Here is a 21,796-nt window from a genome sequence, read left to right on the forward strand (position 1 = left end):
CTCTCAATTCCCTGTCGCTGAAGCTGTAAACACAAGGCGTCATGGGTGGTGCAGCGGCGACGGAGCCGCCTTCGGTCTCCCTATCGTGTATGTGAAATAGATGGCACCTCGAAACTGACCATGCTGACAATGCAGTCGCCAACAACTTCTGGGGCAAAGATGACGCGGGCGTCGGTCCTATGCTCGACCGCATGCATGCGGCCAAAGTCACCAACGACGAACTCAAGAACTTCTATGCAGCCCGGGCCGCAATCGAAGAGGAATACTCGCGGAAACTCCTCAATCTCTCCCGCAAGCCCCTAGGATCCTGTGAAACGGGCACTCTACGACTGTCGTGCGATGTCATCCGAGCCGAGGTCGAGTCCATGGGCAAGGCACATCAGAGCATATCACAGCAGATGAAGACGGAGCTGGAGGAGCCGCTAGCCGCTTTCGCCGGAGGAATGAAGGAGCGGAGGAAGATTGTTCAGAATGGCATCGAGAAGCTGCTCAAGCTGAAGATGCAGCAGACATCGACGGTCAACAAGGCACGCGACCGATACGAGCAAGACTGTCTCAAGATCAAGGGTTTCCTAGCGCAGGCGCACATGGTCATGGGACATGAAGAGCGAAAGAACAAGGCAAAGCTGGAGAAGACACAGATCAACCTAGCGACCACAAGCAGCGAGTACGAGGCCGCAGTCAAGGTGCTCGAAGAGACCACGGGCAGGTGGAACCGGGACTGGAAAGCCGCCTGTGACAAGTTCCAGGATCTCGAAGAGGAGCGCATCGACTACACCAAGAGCAGTCTCTGGAACTTTGCCAACATTGCTTCCACAGTATGCGTCAGTGACGATGCCTCATGCGAGAAGATGCGCCTCTCACTCGAAGACTGTGACGTAGAAAAAGACATCTTCGGCTTCATCAAGGAGTCGGGCACAGGCCAGGAGATTCCTGATCCTCCCAAGTTCATCAACTTCTGCAGGGGAGATGCCGAAACCTCATCGATAGCTTCCGAGGAGGACGAGAACTACTCAGTCGCCCAGTTCGCTAGAACCTTGAATCCAGCCTACCGCGCTTCCTCACCAGCGCCTTCCACATTCTCTTCGCACAATGATCCGAACAATCCACTAGTACGAGAGCTGGGCCTTCCACAGTCGACACGCCCAATAGCTCCCGACGACATCATGCTACCACAACCTTCTCTCGACAAAGCCCGACAGTCGCCCAGGCAGTCGATAGATATGCCACGGCAATCTGTAGAGTCATTCCGACAGTCTGTAGATTCGTTCAGACAGCCGATCGAACCTCCCCCACCACTGATGGACGAACCGCAACAGCGTATGGATTCTCCCCGGCAGCGTCATGAATCTCCTCGACCGCGTATGGAATCTCGTCGTCAATCTGTAGAATCTACCCGACAGCGTGCTCAGTCCCGACCGCGTGCTGATTCCCGACATGCTGAATCTATACATCAAGCGGATCCGCGGTACCAGCAAGTCGAGCCACTGAGGCAACGTGCAGAACAGCCAAGACAGCAGGTGCAGCCGTTGAGGCAACATACAGATCCCCCAAGACAGCAAGAGCGCATTGAGCCTCTGAGACAGCACACCGAACCACTAAGACAACAACACCATATCGAACCTCTGCGACAGCACGTGGAGCCACCAAGGCAGCCAGAGCCACAACAAGCACCTCCATCACCGCAAATCACACGCGCGGTGCAGCCAGATCCCCGGTTGGTTCAAGCACAGCAACAAGCTCGCCAGCAGTATCAACAAAACCAGGTCCCACACAACGACTATCCTGCTGATGGGATGACACAATTCTGCCGTATTGATGCACCATCTGATCGCAGCTCAATCCCAAGCCCCGTTCGACCTGCCAGCAGGGAGGATTCGCAAAGCGATTATTCAAACCCTACGTCGTTCTCTAGCATTGAGGCACCAAGTGGTTCCGCTTCCCCTGGTAAGCCAATGGCACAGTCTCCGGTCCGTGAGACCAGCCCGCCTGGGCCTGAAGAGCAATCATTTGCAAAGAAGAGAGGCTTTTTCAACAGCAGTCCATTCGCACGGAGAAAGAGCAAACACGAGGTCGAGACTCCGGCAGCTCTTATGCCTGCCAATCGCAATCGCAACACATGGGCACCGTCTCCGCGCAAAAACACGGAGGAGAATGTCAGCCCCACCAAGAGCTTTGCTAGTAGAGCACCTGTTACTCGGGCTATTGAAAGTCGTGCGCCCTCGCCCAGTCCAGAACCAGCTGATCCTCGAGCGACCTTCCAGCTCAACGTCGGTAACAATGTTTTCGACGTAGCCACGCCAGACAAGAAGAAGCAACAAGAGCAAGAACCAGAGCCAGGGGAGGAGCTTGACCCGATTGCGCAGGCCCTGGAGGAACTGAGGGGTGTCACTAAACAGACGTCTGTTCGTCAGACAGATGATCGCAAACAGGCCGGTTCCCGCCAGACAGCAGATCGTTATATGGGTCTTGCAACGCCTGCTCCTCCGGGCACCCCTGGTATCGGCTCGAGGCTGGCAGGCGGTGCGCCAACTCCCCTTTCTAACGTAGCAGACCTGAATGCTGCAAAGCGAGGCACACCTCCTCCAAAATACGACCAGCCACCACGAGAGCAACCACGAGAGCAGCCACGGGAGCAACCGCGACAGCAACCGCAGCAACCGCAGCAACCACCACAGCAACCACCAGAGCAGCCAGCTATGTCGCGCTTGGGGGCTCCTAAGCCAGCACATACTTCGCGTGCAATGCAAAAGACCACTCAGATGTATGTCAATCAGAAGGTGAACATGTTCAACACTGGTCAGGCGTCTCGATCCTCTAGCCGCAGTCCCACAAAGCAAGAACCACCACGGACTGCCTCTCCCGCACAACCTCCACGTGCTATTAGCCCCCGGCCTACAATCAATACCACGCAACAGGCGCCCCAAAACTCATACCGTTCACAACCCAATTCGCCTTCTACATACCAGCCTGCGCAACGACAGCAACCACCAGCTGCACAACCAGCACCAAGGGCGCAACCACAAGCAACGCAACCTGCACCACGCCAACAGCCTGCAGCTCAACCAGCACCACGAGCACAACAGCAGCCACAGCAACCGCCGCAACAACAAGTTCCACGGCCAGCATCGAGGCTCCAGCAGCAACAGCAACAGCAACAGCAAAGGGCACAACAGCAAGCCTCTCCCGCAACTTCATTCAGCCGCACTGCATCACCCAACCCCTATGCCGCATCGAATGCCGGCAGCAGGCCCAGAGCGCAAACAACTACCGCCGCCGCTCAAGCTTACGGCACACCGGTAGGACGTAACTCGTTCCAACAACCAGCCCGCGGCGCACCATCCCCAGCACCGCGAACTGCATCACCTCTTCCCCCACAGCAGCCCCCTCAACCAGCCTACGCACAATCACAATCCCGACCCCAGTCCCGTGCAGCACCTGGTCCAGCTTCCAGGGCCGCAAGTCCGAACCCGGCTTTCCGCAACTCCGCTGCTTCAGATCGTCCACCCAGTTCTCACAGTGGCGCTGGCATGGACCTCGCTCTGTCGACTGCTGGTAGCGTGCGCGGCGATGGTAGTGTCTACGGCGGCAGTCAATACGGAGGCAGTGTGCGTGGTCGTCCTGGAACTGCTACCTCGGCGCGCCCTACGACCTCTGGGTCTTCAGTGAGGCCGGGCACTGCTAGTACAGCGCGACCGCAATCTTCCTACATGGGCGGTGGAAGTGAGTTTGGATTTGGAGCCAGTGGTGGGAGTGCGGGGAGTGTGATTGGAAGTGTGAGAGCCGAGAGCAGGGCGCGCAGTAAGAGTTTGGCTGAGCCGAAGAATTATAACAGTCAGGGAAGGTTGATTTTGAATTACTGTAAGTTTTATTTCCAACTTTGTCATCACAGGAAGGGGAGGGGCTTCTACTGACATATTAAAACAGCACGCGCGATGTATTCCTATGCGGCACAGATCCCAGAAGAACTAGGTTTCCAAAAGGGAGATATTCTTGCTGTGCTTAGATTGCAGGATGATGGATGGTGGGAGGCTGAACCTGTGGGTAACACTGGTCGACCTGGTCTTGTGCCTTCCAACTACCTTCAGCCATGTTGAACGATGGGACTATGTGATTGAGCTGGATGGGGATGACGGAAAGATGGGAAAGGACGAATGGATGGAAACTTTTGACGGTTCCGACCGATGCTTTTTTACGATTCAGCGATGCGTTTGCACATACCCTCGTTCTTGTTGCTGGGCGTTGGAGGTGTAAATCTTGTTTGATGGTAAGTTTACTTTTTTTTGGAAAGTGAGATGGGATGGCGAGGTGTCACATAGGCTTAATCAGCAACGTATATAGCTCAAAATCGTTCTACGATGAATGGGAAATTGTACATGGCCACTGACTTCGGAAACGAGATACTTCGAATGCATTGAGGAATGGTCGTTTACCAGTAGCGACAGGTATCGTACCACTAGCACAAGTGAGAAGTATTTTTGCCTTGACGCTTTCCGTGTTCTAGACTCCTGTGCAGGGTCCGGTTATAACCTCGTGTCTACCAGATGAATACAAGTTAGTCTAGCATCCATGGCCCCGAGTCACATCTTAAGGAGGAAATTTCGGTACAGTGGCCCGACAGGATGGACTGGATACCCACTCCGCTTCCCCTGGAACTCCATGACGGCCGACTGAGGTAAGCACCCACTTACGATTGGCAACCCATGTAGTCAGGTGGCTCCACATGCCGAATCGACGATTGGATATTCGTTTGTTTGGGACGGTTAGGATCCGCGACCCAAGTACACTTGACCACAGAGCAAGCACGGAACACGTCCAGATCACCAAAGTCCGATGCTGAAATGATAGTGACGAATGTATCTACTCGGCACGATGCTTGATTAGCGCTCTCCGTACTCTGAAGGCTCTGACGTTCGTAGTAATGATTTTTAAGTTGACAACTACTGGACGCTGTCAGAAACGAGGGATGTACATAGATTTAGGTAAGCTGCTTTGACTTCAGCTTAGGTGAAAAGCTGGCGCTTGGTTATATGTGCGTAACTCCAAGACTTGCGTCCTTGTTTCATTTCGTCAACGGGACGTTTTCTGGACAAGCTAGTCATATGTCTGGATATGTGTTCAGGGCTGCTGCTGCTGCGTGGTTGTCCCTGGCTGGTATTGTATCGTTTCGAGTAACAGACCAGTCGCAATGAACATACCTAGGTATGATTCTGGGAAACGGCCGCTCCCAAGATATCAAGAGCAATGCCATGGTGATTATGGCATGAAAAGAAAACCGTGCCATCTTAAATGATGATGGTATGGTGAAAATGCTGGGATCCGTGAGACATTTCTGAGGTTATGAAAACCACCAAGGGAGCCTTGAAACCCCACATTCTTGAAAGACCCTACAAACCTTCCCGAGTATTTATGAGTTTTTTTTTTTTGAGTGGTATACCACTGAGACTGCAAGGTTGATCGCTATGTTGGGTCAAGTCGTTGGCCTGGCCAAACTTTCATATCTATGTGGACCGATATGGGTCACTTTGGATACTCATCCTGCATGTACCAGAAACTTTAGAGCCCCTCAATTGCATCACTATTTGTGTCCAACTCACTGTTCATAGCTTCCCTCGCTGCTGCTGACATAACGGCGCCCGGGTGGTTCATGCGCTTCGACGGAAGCCCTTACCCCCAGCAACTACTTCTTCTTTCCTCTCCAGTCAACCTTCTTACCTCTTACTACTCACAAACCAACCTGTCTACTGGCTTATGTTACTAATGTTCTTCAATCGACTCAATTCTATGCACAGAACTGAGGTTGTTTGATAACATCGACCACGACTACACGAACGTTGACAGTCACTGACATCGTACGTGTCTCTGCTACTCGATACGAGTGAGCAGCGGTCAAAAGTCCACAGCAGTATCCTCCGCGCTCGCAGACCAACACGACTGCTAAGCTATCTCTAATCAACCTCCTCGACTACCAAGTCATCTTAACCTTCTCGACTACCAAGCCATCTCCACTCAACCTCATCATCCGGCAAAGAACTATCTCGTTCACAGCGCCTTTCAGGTTCCTACACTCCACCGCTCGCTCATAGCAGACTTGACAGCATTTACTCCCAACTATCGACTGATCGCTCTTCCCGTTGGCCTCTCCTCTCTCACAACTCTCAACTGTTAACCCCCGGGTCATTAGGAAACTCTGCACACCCTGGACGGCTTCGCTCGACGTACTCATGGCAACTTCGGACGGAATAAGTTACTCGCTTCCTCTTCCTGGAGACCAAAGTACGTCAAGCATATCTAGCAGTGACCCGGTGTATGCCATGACCCTTGGGGACAAGCTTTTCGCGCTCGGTCGAGCCCAATACTTGAGCTACTTTGAAGAAATCCGGAAACAGGAGATCGTTACTCCATACCTACAGGTAGCGTGTGCGTGGCTGGTGCAAGACGCCTTCTCCGCCACCAAACGTGATCATGCTACAAGGCTCATTGCATGTGTCCTCTGGCCTGGAGCATCGTGGTCTCTAACTCAGGACCAGTTGTTCATGTATTTGGGTGTAAGTTTACGCAACCAAGCCGATGATACTTCCTAGATAAGAATCTGACCATCGTTTTAGATGCCAGATATAAGCAATATCAGCCAGCGTGCACTCATTAGGGTAAATCGCCCAGCAAAGAGCCCAAATTCAACGGTAACACTGTTTGGGCAACATAGCCGACAAGACTTTGACCTTCGCGATTTGTCACAGTTGTACAAGCTTTTCGAAGCGGTGGTAGACAGCGAGTTTGCCTGGATGCAAGAGAGTATGCAGTGTCTTTTGGCTTCTCCTCTCTTGATGAACATGCCCAGCGTATGCCGTCAAGACGAGCTGTCGCCAAACTTTATTACAAGATGGATGTGGTATTATCTCTACGCTGATCTTCCTATGGCGGAGCAGAGATGGCTCTTTGATCAAAACTGCCACGTCCAACTTCCCACTCTCGTGCACACCATCAGGGACCGGACGTTCGACGACAAGGACGCGAAGGAGGCCTCTCACAAGCGCCTAGAGAAGCAGCTTGGGAGAGATGCGCTTACCAAGAGACACTGCCAGCCACGGGATCTAAGTAAACTTCGTTATGAACTTCTTCAGCGGGAAGAGCTTCCCTTCCACTTCATCACATGGCCAAAGATCGGCTCCGTCGCATCGCCGAATGATCTCGCAGAAAGCCTTGCCCTTCAAGACTTCATCACCGTCGACGGCGAACCACGCTCCGATTATGATGAGTTGCTTTTGTTCGTTTCGATGAACTGGGCGGCTCTCCGCCTCAGAGACGAGGGCATGACACCCTTGGCTAAGGAGCTGAAGAGACTTCGAGTCCTTCTATCGCGCAGTCGGAGCGGAGCGGATCCCCCCTTTGGTCCTACATCGAGACAGCTGACGAACGAGGTTGTCGGTCGAGATGACAGGATACACATCATCTGTTGTAACTGTGTCTCGGACAAGATCAGGATCTGGATGATAGATGCAGGCCAAGGTCGGAGGAGATGGGTTGTTCGAATCGAAAAGCGTACATAGAGTACTCGGCCAGACTGGTAACCCGAACAGTAACAAAAGACAACATGAAGGGTGAACCTCTACTTTGTCGACGACACCAAAAATCTCTACTTTGTCGTCGACACCAAAAATCTCTACTTTGTCGTCGACACCAAGAATCTCTACTTTGTCGTCGACACCAAGAATCTCTACTTTGTCGTCGACACCAAGAATCTCTACTTTGTCGACGACACCAAAAATCTCTACTTTGTCGTCGACACCAAGAATCTATACTTTGTCGTCGACACTAATTCGCCACGAGATGCCTCACTCGTGTCAACGTTGGCCGGATTCTCATGTCCGTCCGAACTACTGTACGGGTGTTGGAGTGTATGAAGACACTATCACGAGGATGTCAAAGCATCACCTCAGCACGACTAAGGCAAAGTCAGTACGGAGGAACATAACCTCAGTGCTCCTTGTACACCTGAGGAGAGAACTAGACACAACATGCAATTATTAGTTTTTAAACTTTATCTTGTATATTAGCAGCCGACAGAGGTATAACTACACTCCTTTAGCTTCTTAAATACAACTGTACAACACCTGTGCATTCTTCTTCCACTCAGTGCACCAGCACGCTGCGCCGGCAATTTTTACCGCCTTCGCTACGTGGTTTGCTACAAGAGCTGATACACATAAGACTACTCGGCAAGATAAGCAGCTCAGGACGGCACTCCTACTTTCGGAAACTTCAGTCGCTTCGTCTCACCCCGTTACAAACTCTCCTTGTCAGCATTATCATCGTGCTAGCCCACAAAGATATGAGTGAAGCAGACAGATCCTTCGCTTTCACCCAGAATACACGAGTCCAGCGGTTGCACGACATGTTCCTGGCTGGCGGCACACTGACTCAAGAGCTCGCGCAACGGCGCCAACGGTTCTGACTTCGGCCACCTCTTCACATTTAGCGCAAGAGATGCGCACCATTGGCATCGAGATGTCTTAGTTGCGCCCAAGAAGCCGAAATCGGAATGATCGCAGAATAGGCTGGCGAGTGAAGAGGATTCTTCTCGAATTGAATCCATTGGATGGCACAGCAAGACCTCCATTGTTCTTGATTACGTTTACAATTACTGACAGTGTTCCAGCTAGGTAGCCTCCAGCTTTTTGCATTCCCGCCGACTGCCAACGACGACAGCCGAGGTATGATCCTTTTCCGTTGTACCCATGAAGAAAGTCATCAAAATCGTAAACGCCATTTTCGCCAACCTCCCAAACCAAGCCTTGACCTTTTACATCCCGCCGAACCCGCTGTCAACCCTCTTAGCCTCTGGTCTTTGCTCCTCCGCATTCTTCGCATAGTACCTCGGCCTAGGTGCCGGCCTCCGCGATCGGCGTTCCTGGACTGGGTATTCGACCTGCCTTTCTATCCTCATCATCTCGCGCACTTTACCGTCGAACGTGACGATGATGTGGTAAGGGATCTGCGGCGAGTTTGGTGTGTTGAAGTATGATGCTCCTGCCGATGATGCAGGCGAGGAAGGTGTTATGGGTGTAGTAGGCGATGAGCTTCGTAACGATGACGCTGATGAAGATTGTGTGTTGATAGTAGTAGTGACGTCCATTTTCAGGTCCGTTGTATGTCGATCGTCGTCCTTTGGTTGTACAGTAGGGTAGCGTAGGTAGAGCCGAAAGTTTGTAGTAGTAGTGTACCGCTCTGAATACGAGATCTTTGTAAAAACGATCTGCGGGTATGCTAATGTACTATACGTGCTCGGGATCGGAAGCCTCGCTTTGCCTTTGTTTACAGCCGTAAGGAACGAAGTGGGCTTCTGGTTGTCAGGGTCCCAGTGGGTTCGCCGATACTGGTTTGCGGATAGTCGACGTGGTTCCAGAGGCTTATGAATGCCTTGGAAGAGTTGCGTGGACCCCTGGAATGGGTTAGGGATGATGCTTGTTGAGGGCTTTTTCGTTGCTCAGCCGGAAACCCGGGTGCGGGATGGCAGGATCTGGAATGTGGAGGTGCTACTGCTACGTACGGAAAACCTGAAAGTTGCTACTTCAAGTAACTGTCTCTTTCCTTCTTGGTTTGTGAACGCGAGAAGAAGCAATACACCGTTTGATGTAGCGCGATTATATGTTATGCTGAAGATTTCCAATAGTCTCAATGCGATATATGTTTGAAATGCCGGTAATAACAAAATCCGTCGAAACCACCACCAGGTGGTACCATCCTTCTCCTATTTATTGAAATATCCACATGGGCTGAGTCGCAGTTGAGCCGTCGAGCAACACCGCGTCAGCGCACATTCATCATCATCTCTCGGAGGCCCACTGTGGGACGCGTTGCGGTCAGGCATCCGAGACCGTCCGCACGGCTTGCTGCGCCTCGGCCGGCCTTAAGCAAATCGCCAACGTAGCCTCGCAAATCGTGAGGTGGCTGCACGTGTGTTACTATGTTTAGGATACTAGTTGTTCGTTCGAGAAGAAAGGTCAGTTGGGCGGATTATCTTTTGCTGCGCAGAAAAGCAGTGCTGGGCAGAGCGCGGGGAAACGTTGGCTGTGCAGGTTGGGTTAGGGGAGACGAGGGGGTTTGGACCGTTTGGCAGGATTTTTTGCCACTTTGGGCTGAGTGACGAGGGTGCGAAGCGAGGAAGAGGAGATGAGCCCCTGCAAATCAGGACGGAACCAATGTTTGAGATGTTTCTTTGTCGAAATGAAAGATCTTGATCTCGAAGATCGCACCTTCGCAAGAAATACTGTAAATCAGGTGATGGAGATCTTGAGGTGTTATTCGGACGAATCGGACCTATATGGATATCACTTCTATAGCGAAGTGCCCGGAAGTCCGTCTCTTCTCCTTCCACATACTGGTCGCATTGGAGATTTTTGCACCTCTCTACATCCTGCTATGCGATTCGTTTGGTCTTCTACAGATGCATCCTGATGGGCGCCGGATCGCTCATTGGCTGCTGCAATAGCTACTTCTTCGAAGAAGGTCGCTTGACCAGTCGCAACCAGCCCTTCGTGCAGATATCGCAAAGATAGCCCATGAATACATGTGTCCAACACTTCAGTCGTTCAACCCTCCATCTCGCATGTCCATCACAGCCTTGCGCTGATCTACTCGTATCTAGAGCTTGCATCGCTAAGGCTGCCCTGCATCCAAATCCACCACTCATATCGCCCTGCGCCCGTTTCATCCGCGGATACGACTTTCCGGATGACACCAACACTACAAAGTACTATGCCATGCAAGGCAACCTTAAGTGGACATCAACCTCCGCCAAGTTGGCAACATGCGGGACGCCCGAGGCTTAGAATGCCCGGCTACCCGTCTTGTACCCGATCCGCATTTTGAGTCTCGTAGTTTCCTGCATGGAAGAGTTGATTGGGAGACACGGTCAATGACGTTAGATTTTGGTATTACCATGGTACCACGTGCATTGGCATAGGTACCTAAAGGCTATGTTGATAAGTATGAACAGGTAGGGCCTTTGCGAGAATTCGGGGTTCCTTTGATTCATCACGTTCAAGCGTTGCGCTTTGCGTCTTTGATACGTACTCAAGCTTCTCGTGCCAAATTGAAGAGTAACGCATTCTTATACGACACGGATCGATTTGCGAAAAGAAGTGCAACCATGGAAAAACATACAAGACAACAGCAGCAAGAGCGATCCCAACATAGTCGTAAGCAATTTCTACACTCTCCACAGATCCCTTCTTTGACTCCAGATCAGCACGATACTCCATGAGCGATATACCCGAGGACCCAAATCAACGTACTGCAGCCATGTCATCATCCCGCAAGCGCGCAGATTCGCATCAACCTCAGACATTGACTCCACCATATGCGCAACGATCATCCGACGAGGGGCAACTGTCCCAACAAGCTGTCATTTCTGCATATCTGAGATCGTCATACTCTGATGATGACACGGGACGTCCAAGGAGATTCTCATCAGCTGAGCATTACTATTCGCCGTCGCCAGCACACCACAACTCGCAGGGACAGATTCGAAGGATAAGCGGTAACTTCAACGCGCCGACGGACATGGAGTTGGAGCGACAGAAAGACTTCAAGAAGAGTTCACGTGGTTTGGGGAAGCTCAAGAACGCTGTCAGGGGTCTGGTAAGGGTGTGAGAGGTTTGTTGGGCGCTCAGCACCTGTTTCTTGTCCTGTTCACCCATTTCACGCTCTGTCACGTTGCACGCACTGTCCGTTTTGAGGACTAAGATACCCAATCGTTCGTATGCCAATTATTTGTCTCCTCTTGTGATCTACATCAGCTTTCAGGTCCTCTTGTGCGACACGGCACGGCCGATCGTGATGAATGACATCATTGGCCCCATCCATGCTGAACGCCACACATCCTTCGCTTCGCTTGCGCCTCGCTTTTCGCTCCCTCGCCGTCTCCCCGACAACGTTCATCTCCAACATCACTCCACGTGTCATGGAATGGCTCATGAAGGCTTTCTGCATCCGCGGAGCATATCGACCAGCCCGTCAGGTCAGCAGAGTTGTATCCGCATTCTGCCTGGAAGGCTTGATCTTCTGATGAGCCACACATCATTTCCTATCCTGGACTGCGACAGGCAAAGCGTGGCTGGGCTGCGCGATGGCGCTGCAATGACGTCTTTAGTATGTCTTACAGGATCGCTATGGGTCTGTGTCAGGTACATCATGTGCGTTGTGTGAGTAGGCAACCGTTTAAAGGTCCTGACCTGCATCATCGACCTGATGGCATCATTCGGCCGCACCAATAAGCACACTCATCATTGAGGACGCTAACAATCATACTCCATACTATACACGTTTACATTGCTCAAAACATCCTATATTCTGGTTTCTAGATCCTACACTACCATTACGAGTCGGCATTGAGTCACCACCGAAACACGAATCATGGATCACTACCCAGAAATCAGCGTCAACGAACGCGAAACCCCTTCCTCTAGAATGTCCTCTCGCCACGACTCAGCATCATCTGTTGCCAAAGCCGCTGCCGCTGCTGCTCACCAAAAACCCGCTACAATCGACACTGAAGATAACACAGCAGCGCGAGCATCATCCTACCATTCGTTCCCATCGCCTTCAACGCACTCGTCAGACCATTCGGCGCAAAGCTCTGATTCCAACTTCTCAACCAGTTCGAGTGCTCAGCGCATCGAAGCAGAGTACGCGCGGTATACGGATGCGCCACCGCCATACAGTGAGAAGCAGTATGAAGGGAAGAGCGCAGATGAGCAAAATAACATGAGGATGAAGGACTATGCCAAGGAGATCTCGAGGATGATGGGAAGGCAGCTGGTTAGGGGGCTGAAGATTGATGAGAGGCAGAAGGGCAGGAAAGAGAAGAAAGAGGGAAAGGTGAACTGATGTCACTTGCGGCATAACGACCAGGCTGGTCCTGTTGTTGTTTGTACTTGTATGATTAGCACAGCGATGGTGTTCAGCGACGATCTTTCGGCGCCTTGGAGTATGCATATGGTCTTCGGTTTTGATACTAGCAGTTTACATCAAAGCCATCTTCAACACCTGTATCCTCAGTTCTTTAGGTGCGATCGCACCATTTTTCGCAGTCTTCAGCTTGATCTTAGTCCAGTCTCAGGGTTTTTCTCTAAGCTCTTTCTTGTGGAGCTCTGCTGCTTGTATGTTCCTCAAAGCCTCGCTCCAAGGCATCTCCCTCAGAATACCGTTGTCTTCTAAATGGAACAATTCTAGTTGCTGCGGAACTTTGATCGGCCTCGTGTCGCTCCGGCGTACCGCCTTGATAAATTCCTCTGCCCTCTCGATCAGCTCTTCTCTTCTGCCCTTGCACTTCCCGAGTAAGGACATCAATACTGAATCTGGAGGCGCGATTGGCTCGTAGTCGATAATAATACGTAAGACCTGTACAGCAGGGAAAAGTTTCAGCAGTTTCATCGTCGCTGTAACAATATCGAGCCAAAGAACTTCAGCATTAGGACGCTGCCTGTGTCCTAACTCATCTCTGTCAAAGTAGTCTCGAAGGCCTGTGCTATGGATGAATGCCAGCTTCTTGACGAGAGGTGCATATGTTTTTGACAACGGAAGAATATGCGATCCTGTCACAACGATATGGAACTTGGTGATCGATGGACCAGTAAGTTGTAGCGGTCGCGTATAGAGAACTTCTGCAAATTCCCAATGCACTTGCCGGCATGTCCTCATGATGTTGCAGTTTTGAACTTCCCAGGGCCCCTGCCCGAATACATAGCGGTCTTGGGCCCATTCGCCTTCTTTGCGCCATCCGTTTCCGTTGCGCCTCATGCCATCGCAGACGTGGGCATAAATCATGTCCCTCAACTCACGTGGTAGATCGAGAAGACCAACACGATTTTGAGTTCCCATACATTCCCAAGTCTTAGGTATAGTTTGCTGCATGCCATTAGGTGTGAGCGATATAGGATGCTATCTACTCACGGGCTTTTTGTAGGCGAAAGCAAAAGTGTACTCAGGTGAAGCTGCCTTGGATGGGATGTGTGAATCCAGCCTGATGAGTTTGCATCGCTCTGATGTGGTATCAGCTAACTGAAGGGACTCGGTTAGCTTGTACTACTGACCTCCAGATGTGCTGTCTTGGTGCTGCTCCATTGGCGCAATAATCAAAGCACTTGTGCGAGCCACGTATAGGCTATGAAGAATCCAGCAAATGTTTGCCAGAACAGAAAAAATCCAAAAATTGATACCGAAAGCAGGTGATACAGCTACTGCAGCTATGCGGATGATTCGCATGTAGCGCGTCATGCCTAAGCAAACATTCAACTTGAGGATACCTAGTTCCCGAGGTGTTTGTTAGGCAGTGGACTGGTTGACTCAGCACAGCCGGCGTCGGCTATCAACAGACTAACTGCAACGCTACATCTATCCGAGACTATGACGCAGGCTGGCATCATCTACGCGTCTGAACATGGGTTCAAAGTCGTTTTCTGCCGGTTTTCTCGTGAGATACAGAAAGCTTTGATCAATGCTAACGACACAGCAACGCTCATGCGAAGTGAAGACGACTAGGCTGATATGACAAGTCGCGATGGCCCAGACACGCGCAAAACGCGACGCAACAACACCTTCCACCCAGCTCGTGAGCCCGTGAGACACGGGGATGGCCTGCGTCTCGAACATGATCGCGTCACTGGTCCGATAACGTTCCTCAACCCTACGCGAGCGCATTACCGCCACGACCAGCGTCCTGATGTGCGGTACAAATGGACTTCTCGGAATGACCGCAAAGGACGACATGCAGTAGACATTGAACCCAAACAGGTCACCGCTTCGACAAAGCACGATACCCCACGCCCAACTACCTCCCCTCGTAGTGTTGCACGCAACATCTGGCGCATGTTCACGTACTTTCCGATATGGGACGTGTCGTTCGACGTTGCCTTTGTCTTCACGATAGGCAGTGTGATATGGATATTCAACGCCTTCTTCGTATATCTGCCCTTGGTGCGACCGGGTTCTGAATTCGCGAATGAGGAATTGTATGGTGGGGGCATAACCGCGTTTGTCGGAGTGACTGTTTTCGAAGTGGGGTCGTTCCTGCTCGTGGCAGAAGCTGTGAATGAGGGTAGATCGGGATGCTTCGGATGGGCAGTAGAGCAGGTTCTATCGCATGAAGAGGAGGGTGGAGAACGCGTAGCACTGCGCCCGTCAAAGTCGCATTGCACACACCACCACAACAAACAGATGTCCGTCGATACCCGGCAATTTACACAATCAAAGTCCGATTTGGCCTCCCAAGAGCGTTTGTGGGTATGGTGGCCGTCAAATGAAGAACTACGGACCCACTACATCCACAATCTCGGATTCATAGCTTCCTTCTCCCAGCTGCTCGGTGCAACAATCTTCTGGGTCGCGGGTCTGACAGCGCTACCGGGCATTTACAATCGCATGTCGCAGACGCTCACCATCGTCTTTTACTGGACTCCTCAAGTTCTTGGCGGTCTAGGTTTCGTCATTTCCGGCGCCCTCTTCATGATCGAGACACAGTCCAAGTGGTGGAAGCCGGCACCTCGGACACTCGGTTGGTGGGTCGGCGCCTGGAATCTCGTAGGAGGTGTAGGCTTCACTTTGTGTCCGGCTTTTGGGTACGATAGTAGGAGTTGGGCGCAATATCAGGCTTCTCTTAGCACCTTTTGGGGTAGTTGGGCTTTCATGGTAGGGAGCACGCTTCAATGGTACGAGAGCCTGGAGAAGTACCCTGTGGCAGTTGACAGTACCAGATAGACTTCAGGATTGCTCATGCTTACTTGGTTCACAATCGTCGAATCCTATGCTCACCTAAGCAGTGCATTGCGGCACATCTGTTGCTAAATGCGTGGAACTGGAAGCCCGCAAGGGCAGGTGGGTAAGAACGAGAGCCGGTATTGCCCTAAATTTGACATGTTCATGGCACCGGAGTTGCAGCCGTTCGCTTTCTTTCTATCTTCCGATGCCAGCCCGACACATTCCGGCACTCGATTCGTCAAGCCGTGTTTACCTCGAGCGACGTAATTACATGGCAACCCTGTGATAAAGATGTTTATGGGAGGCGGCATCAGAATATTGGACACACAAAGACTGAGGCTACATTCTGAGACTCATTGCTTCCCAACGCTCATACCATCTGCATCCGAAACTCTTTGTTACTCGCCCCTTACCACTATTGCTAGCTTTGAACCTATATCAGAGCGAAGTCCTACCGAGAATCTACGTGTTACGTTGCAGTACCATGGAGAGCCCATCCACCTCACTCGCGTCTGAGAAAGAGAGGCAGGTAAATGTAGTCGACTGGCATGGCAATGACGATGCGGCAAACCCCAGAAACTTCGCCTCATGGAAGAAGACTATCAACATCGCCTGTATATTCGTCATGTCTTTTGTCTCGTGAGTACCACACCCTAGATGCATCGCAGCTATGAATCGCTGACATGTAGGAGGCCATTCACGTCTTCTGTGGTCGCCCCAGCGATTCCAGAGATCATGAAAGACTTCAGATCCACCGAAACTTACTCATCCGCCTTCGTCCTGAGTATCTACGTCCTAGACTACGCTTTTCGACCACTCCTCATTAGCCCCCTCTCCGAGCAGTACGGCCGACTGCCTTTGTACCACCTGTGCAACGTGCTCTTCACCATATGCACTTTGGCCTGCGGGCGCGCAAACTCACTCGGTGTCTTGGCTGTTTTCCGGTCTTTTGCTGGTGTGGGCGGAAGTAGTGTATTCGGTCTTGCACCATCAAGCCTCGGAGACCTCATGGTGAAAGAGAAGCGCGGAGGCGTCATGGCATTGATAGGTCTGGCATATAACCTTGGTCCAGCAATTAGTCCCCCAGCAGGCAGCTACCTCAATGCTGCGAAAGGATGGCGACGGATCTTCTATCTCACTGCTATCCTTGGTGGGATAGGTGCAGTCCTTAGTATGCTTTGTTTGTCGGAAACCTACGAGCCGGTTCTACTTCGGTGGAAAACAGTGCGACTGCGGAATGAGACTGGGAATGAGAACTTACGAGCAAGACTTGATGTGGGTACGGCAGCAGGTAAGCTGGAAGCTTTTAGCACTGCGATGTTTATGCCGCTTCGAATGCGATTCTTGTCACGTCCGATCTTCTTTACCTCACTCCTTACTGCTATCGGTTACGGCTACATCTATGTCCTGTACACGACCCTCCCAACCACGTTTGTCGAAACGTACAAGTGGGCGCCGAAAAGCCTGGGCCTCGCCTATATGGGCACTGCATTCGGCAACCTCATTGGTATGCTTGGGGGCGCTGCGATCAGCGATAACCTTATCATGCAAAGAGCACTGAAAGGCGACACACGACCGGAGAACCGATTGCTACCTATGATATTTTGGTGGCCGCTTGTGAGCATCGGTTTGTTCATATATGCTTGGGCTGCGCAACATGGGGTGCACTGGATCGCGCCGTTAATTGGAACAGTGATATTTGGTGCGGGGGCTATGAGCGCTATCGTAAGTCTCATGTCGCCCCGAAGTGCTTCATTCTGAGTCCAGTCTTAAATCTGAGTTCACGGTCGCTGATCTGCAGTCTAGTTCTTGACAGGTACATACATTCTCGACGCCTACCCGCTGCATTCTGCATCTGGCATAGCTGCTTGCTCTGTCATGCGTTCGCTTGTCGGTGGTCTTGCGCCTCTTTTTTCGCATAAGATGTACCATGGGTATTCTATACTTTTGGGGGAAAGTGGCGTGCTAGAGAGCGTTATGGTGGGCGGGCTGAGGTTGATGGATTGAGTACAGAGCAGAGCAGTACGCTGGATGTGGCGTTAGAAGCAGAGGGTAGGGCGCATGCGTGATATCTCTGGATAACGGCATGCTTAGTACGACGGTATTCAAGGAAACTACGGGATTAAACAGCGATAGATAGCAGACTACCTTCTCAGCAGTCGTAGTTGGGCTCTGTCTAGACTTGGGTAGAAAGACGGTGCTTCGACGAGGCTGGGCGTATAAGTGACTGAGTCGTGGTTATCCCAAAACAATGCTTGAGCTTGAACCCCATCGCAATGTCTTGATTTCGTGACATAGTCAATATTTACTACTATCACATCGACTCAAATCGTCGCTGCCTATCCCATCTACCTTGGGTAGCTGCCTGACCCAACATACACCTTCCAAGCTCTTCTCTCGAAGGCTCATCCACGCATTTTCGTCTTACTCTGCAGCTTCATGCTTTCATAAACAACCATCATTATATACTTTTTCCAGAACGCATACGTACGCCCTCACTTGCCTTGAGCTGCACAAAGCTTCTTCAACGTCTCTTTCACTATCGCTAGTCACCAAGGGCACACACGCGACGACCTGCCCGTTTGTACCTGTCATTCGTACTTTTTCAGCAGTATATCCCATGATATATCCCCTCCCTTGCAATCTTACAGATATTGCATGAACTCTCGTATCCCGCGCCCTGTATCACCATCAACCGGCCAGCAAAGACTCGCACAAGCCGATTCAATGCTTCCATCCTCACCCCTCGCTAAAATGCAAAGGAACAGAGACCCTCGAAACACATTGATGGTACCAGTGTTCGATGCAAGGTCTGAGACAGTGTCTCAAGGTCCACGTGTCTACCGTTCCGCCGACGCACCCAAAGAAAGTGTTTCGTCGATCCCAGGCACTATGAAGATCGTCGTCGGGCCAGAGCCAGAGCCAAATAACCAACGAACCTGGTATCTGCCTAAAGCAAAGTTGTCACGGTACTCTGACATCTTCAAATCTATCATCGCCACAGACGACACAGTATCAGAAGTTGAACTGCCAACTATCAGTCCCAACTCCTTTGCCGAGTTCGTCTCTTTCATGCACTCAAACATTTACAGTACCAACACACAGGTCGCCGGGTACCGTGGTATACGAGCACACGCGGATTCTTGTCTCCTTGCCGCCAAGCTAGAAGCAGATGAGTACTGGGAAGCAGCAATGCGAAAGCTATACGATCTATTCCTACCGCTCGCGAAATCTAGAAGATCCGACGCCAAACAATCTCTCATTCGAGCCGGTGATGTTGCATACATATGTGCCAATACCACAGAAGAGAACCTACGACGTGTGGTAACCATCAACTCGGAACCTCTTACAAGTGACACTCCCTTGAACCCGCAGATCAAGCTCACGACCGATGATGGTTTCTCCGGCGCTCTTCCTGTACCTCCTAAGAGAGGCTACCACAGTCACGATGTCGGCGCCATGAAAGGACTCCGCACACTCTTCTTTGACGCCCTAGCTTCACACTGGACACGTAGTGATGTGATTTACATCGGCGCGCAAGACTCACCACGCGGCGGTGGCAGCAACAAGAACGATGTTCCTGGCGATAGCACCACATGGCGACAAGTATGTGACATGTACCCGGACTTTCACTTCCATATCACCAGGACTTCTGATGTGCAGCATTGGTGGAGGACATCTTTGCTCAAGAACATTAATACTTATCTTAACCCGGTCGGTATACAATTCGCTGGTGGGCCGGGAGGTGCGAGTAGTGGGGGTGCTGTAGTCAGAAAGGAGGCTGTTGATAAGATCAAGATCAAGGTGGAAGAGGTCGAGACAGATGAAGAGCTTGAGATGGAGCCGGCGACGCGACGCCCCAGGCTCACACTCAGACTGGAAGGATCGAATGGAAGTACCAGTGGGGATGAATTTGACTATTTAGAGCAAGCGTCGAGTAATGCTGGGGGCGAGGATGGAAAAATTGAGGAGGGCGTTGACAGTGATAGAAGCACGGTTGTAGATGGAGGGTCTGAGGGCGAGGAGCTAGCACCTCAAGATACAAACGAGGATCAGGATTAGGACTTGATGGAAGACATGAATTTTGGGCTGAATAATGACCAACTTTTGCCGGGCTTCAGTACACCGGAGTGTTGTCCGTATAGACCATTCAGTAGACCATTCAGACAATCGTGTAGATATTTAGCGACTGCATTTGTTATTGATGGTAACTCTACACTTCGCTCAATCTCATGATACCGTTTTCTCACCAGCACAGTATATAAGGGAAGAGCCAAACAGGTATATGTTGAGTTTCTCTCTTTGATGAAGTGTCAGGTTACCACCACCACAAAGACCCAAATACTGTACACATGCCTCATCTCCCCCTCCGTACCGACCATGCTCACAACACCATGCGATGACTAGCATACCTGTTCTAGCTTGGCACCTGACCAAGCACACCAGACAACCGTCCGCACTACCTAGAACACCACCGTCGCACAACACCGACCCTTCCCCCTTCCGCACTGACAATCTCAGCCCAACGCTCCTAGCGCACCATAATTCCCCGATGCAATCAGCCTTCTGGCATGCTGTCGCGCCGCATCGTGTCGTGTGACAGACTCGAGCGCAAAGCACGGTTCCTAGGCGGCTAGGCACAGCGCTCGCTGCATGGCCGCTGAACGACTGGTGCTTGTAGGGCGAAGATAGCGCATGCAAGGTGCCTTGTGCAGGAAGCGGATCCAGACTTTGGGCAAGCGGCTTGGAATTCGAGCCTATTGTTTGCTTTTAGAGTAGATGGGATGCTGGGATGCGCGAACGTGAAGTTGTGGGTGGGGGTTGGGTGTTTGGCTGTGAATGACAGACTGGAGAGATGGGTTGTTTCAGCGTATATACACTGCGCAAGGTGTACACTCGCCCTGCGGTAACAGAGCTACACTGTGATGAGCACTATTTGGTCAGTATGGTGGTTGAGAGGTGAGTCACGGTTTGCCGACCAGCGTTCAGACGATTGCTGCATATGCTTCCGCCCAAACTTTTCTTCTGTTGCCTTGTCCGCTACAGACGCAAGAAGCCTATCCTTAGAATATTTTCGGGCGGATATATGCGAGGCCCAGAGCTGGAAGAATGCCTAGCTGGCGTGCAGTAGATCCTGGCCGGGCTCGCTGCATCCTCGTTTTACGTTGTCAGATCGTTTACGGGCCCGGTAGCTGCTTCCTTACCCATGCGGTCATCCCGGCGACAGGCAGCACCTATGAGGGTATTGGTTAGGAGGCGATGTTGACGATAATAGTGTTCCGATCTTTGGTTCGCGCTACCCGGTTCATGCACCTTCGCGTAAGGTTTGGGCGTGTAGAATCAAATCTAGAATGACGTGAAGAGAACCTTGGAAAGAAAAGAAGACAAGTCGTCTTTTGAAGCGCTAGGCACCTGCCACGAGGGCGCTCGTACGATGTTCTCGTATGCCCAACGCCCTGTGCTCATAGGTTGATCGTACGGCCGTGCAGCTTCGCGTGGGTAACCAGCAAGGTGGTGCCCTAAAGCCAAACCTTACTAATTGGAGAAGCAAAAATAAACATATAGACGACTTTCGACGTTGGTTTCTTCGCGGCCTCTCCAATCTTGAAAAAGCATAGAAACGGTATGAGCTGTCAAACCGTTGCAGATGGTACAGCGCGCGAAGGGGCTGAGCAGCGAAAGACCTTGAGTACCTTTCGGAGACCGCATAGTTGCATATACACCCATCGGAACACCTCCCCGCTGTCAGTCTCACACCTGTCCTTCATACGTACAGAACCAGATGCAAAGGCCCCTTGCTGTGGGGGTTGTGTTACTGGACTCTGACCACTTCTCTCGGTCCGATCAGATGTGTACGGGAAGCCGCTTGTGTCTCTAGGGCGGGACTGCGATAAGAGGGTATGTCCAATTATTCGTGTGGCGAGTGTAGCAAACTCAAACATGGTGATACGCTCGTGGACAGCGGTCGTCTGCAGCAGGCTAGATAGGGACTATCGTTGTGTTACCTGGGGCTCCAAGGGTACTCATTGCAGCAAGG

The 21,796-nt window shown here is 51.5% G+C and overlaps 8 protein-coding genes across 8 annotated transcripts; 6 read left to right on the forward strand and 2 right to left on the reverse strand.

Annotated features, from left to right (window-relative positions):
• Positions 1 to 41: 41 nt before the first annotated feature.
• GT037_000164 (uncharacterized protein) lies at positions 42 to 4,097 on the forward strand (the record flags this gene model as incomplete). The annotated part of the gene is made up of 3 exons (XM_038925211.1): positions 42 to 87; positions 136 to 3,861; positions 3,928 to 4,097. 3 exons carry the CDS (start codon positions 42 to 44, stop codon positions 4,095 to 4,097), a joined length of 3,942 nt encoding a protein of 1,313 aa, XP_038791067.1.
• A 2,217-nt stretch (positions 4,098 to 6,314) lies between these two features.
• GT037_000165 (uncharacterized protein) lies at positions 6,315 to 7,550 on the forward strand (the record flags this gene model as incomplete). Its single annotated transcript, XM_038925212.1, has 2 exons — positions 6,315 to 6,548; positions 6,609 to 7,550. 2 exons carry the CDS (start codon positions 6,315 to 6,317, stop codon positions 7,548 to 7,550), a joined length of 1,176 nt encoding a protein of 391 aa, XP_038791068.1.
• Positions 7,551 to 8,803: 1,253 nt separating this feature from the next.
• On the reverse strand, positions 8,804 to 9,136 carry GT037_000166 (uncharacterized protein; the record flags this gene model as incomplete). Its single annotated transcript, XM_038925213.1, has 1 exon — positions 8,804 to 9,136. One exon carries the CDS (start codon positions 9,134 to 9,136, stop codon positions 8,804 to 8,806), a length of 333 nt encoding a protein of 110 aa, XP_038791069.1.
• Positions 9,137 to 11,304: 2,168 nt separating this feature from the next.
• On the forward strand, positions 11,305 to 11,655 carry GT037_000167 (uncharacterized protein; the record flags this gene model as incomplete). The annotated part of the gene is made up of 1 exon (XM_038925214.1): positions 11,305 to 11,655. One exon carries the CDS (start codon positions 11,305 to 11,307, stop codon positions 11,653 to 11,655), a length of 351 nt encoding a protein of 116 aa, XP_038791070.1.
• Positions 11,656 to 12,417: 762 nt separating this feature from the next.
• On the forward strand, positions 12,418 to 12,891 carry GT037_000168 (uncharacterized protein; the record flags this gene model as incomplete). Its single annotated transcript, XM_038925215.1, has 1 exon — positions 12,418 to 12,891. One exon carries the CDS (start codon positions 12,418 to 12,420, stop codon positions 12,889 to 12,891), a length of 474 nt encoding a protein of 157 aa, XP_038791071.1.
• A 228-nt stretch (positions 12,892 to 13,119) lies between these two features.
• On the reverse strand, positions 13,120 to 14,127 carry GT037_000169 (uncharacterized protein; the record flags this gene model as incomplete). Its single annotated transcript, XM_038925216.1, has 3 exons — positions 13,120 to 13,911; positions 13,957 to 14,045; positions 14,097 to 14,127. 3 exons carry the CDS (start codon positions 14,125 to 14,127, stop codon positions 13,120 to 13,122), a joined length of 912 nt encoding a protein of 303 aa, XP_038791072.1.
• A 423-nt stretch (positions 14,128 to 14,550) lies between these two features.
• GT037_000170 (uncharacterized protein) lies at positions 14,551 to 15,759 on the forward strand (the record flags this gene model as incomplete). Its single annotated transcript, XM_038925217.1, has 1 exon — positions 14,551 to 15,759. The coding sequence occupies one exon, from the start codon at positions 14,551 to 14,553 to the stop codon at positions 15,757 to 15,759; it is 1,209 nt and encodes a 402-aa protein (XP_038791073.1).
• A 484-nt stretch (positions 15,760 to 16,243) lies between these two features.
• GT037_000171 (mfs general substrate transporter) lies at positions 16,244 to 19,821 on the forward strand (the record flags this gene model as incomplete). Its single annotated transcript, XM_038925218.1, has 3 exons — positions 16,244 to 16,398; positions 16,452 to 17,266; positions 18,590 to 19,821. 3 exons carry the CDS (start codon positions 16,244 to 16,246, stop codon positions 19,819 to 19,821), a joined length of 2,202 nt encoding a protein of 733 aa, XP_038791074.1.
• Between the last annotated feature and the right edge of the window lie 1,975 nt (positions 19,822 to 21,796).

Source organism: Alternaria burnsii (genome assembly GCF_013036055.1).
Source record: "Alternaria burnsii strain CBS107.38 chromosome Unknown 705, whole genome shotgun sequence".
NCBI lineage: Eukaryota > Fungi > Ascomycota > Dothideomycetes > Pleosporales > Pleosporaceae > Alternaria > Alternaria burnsii.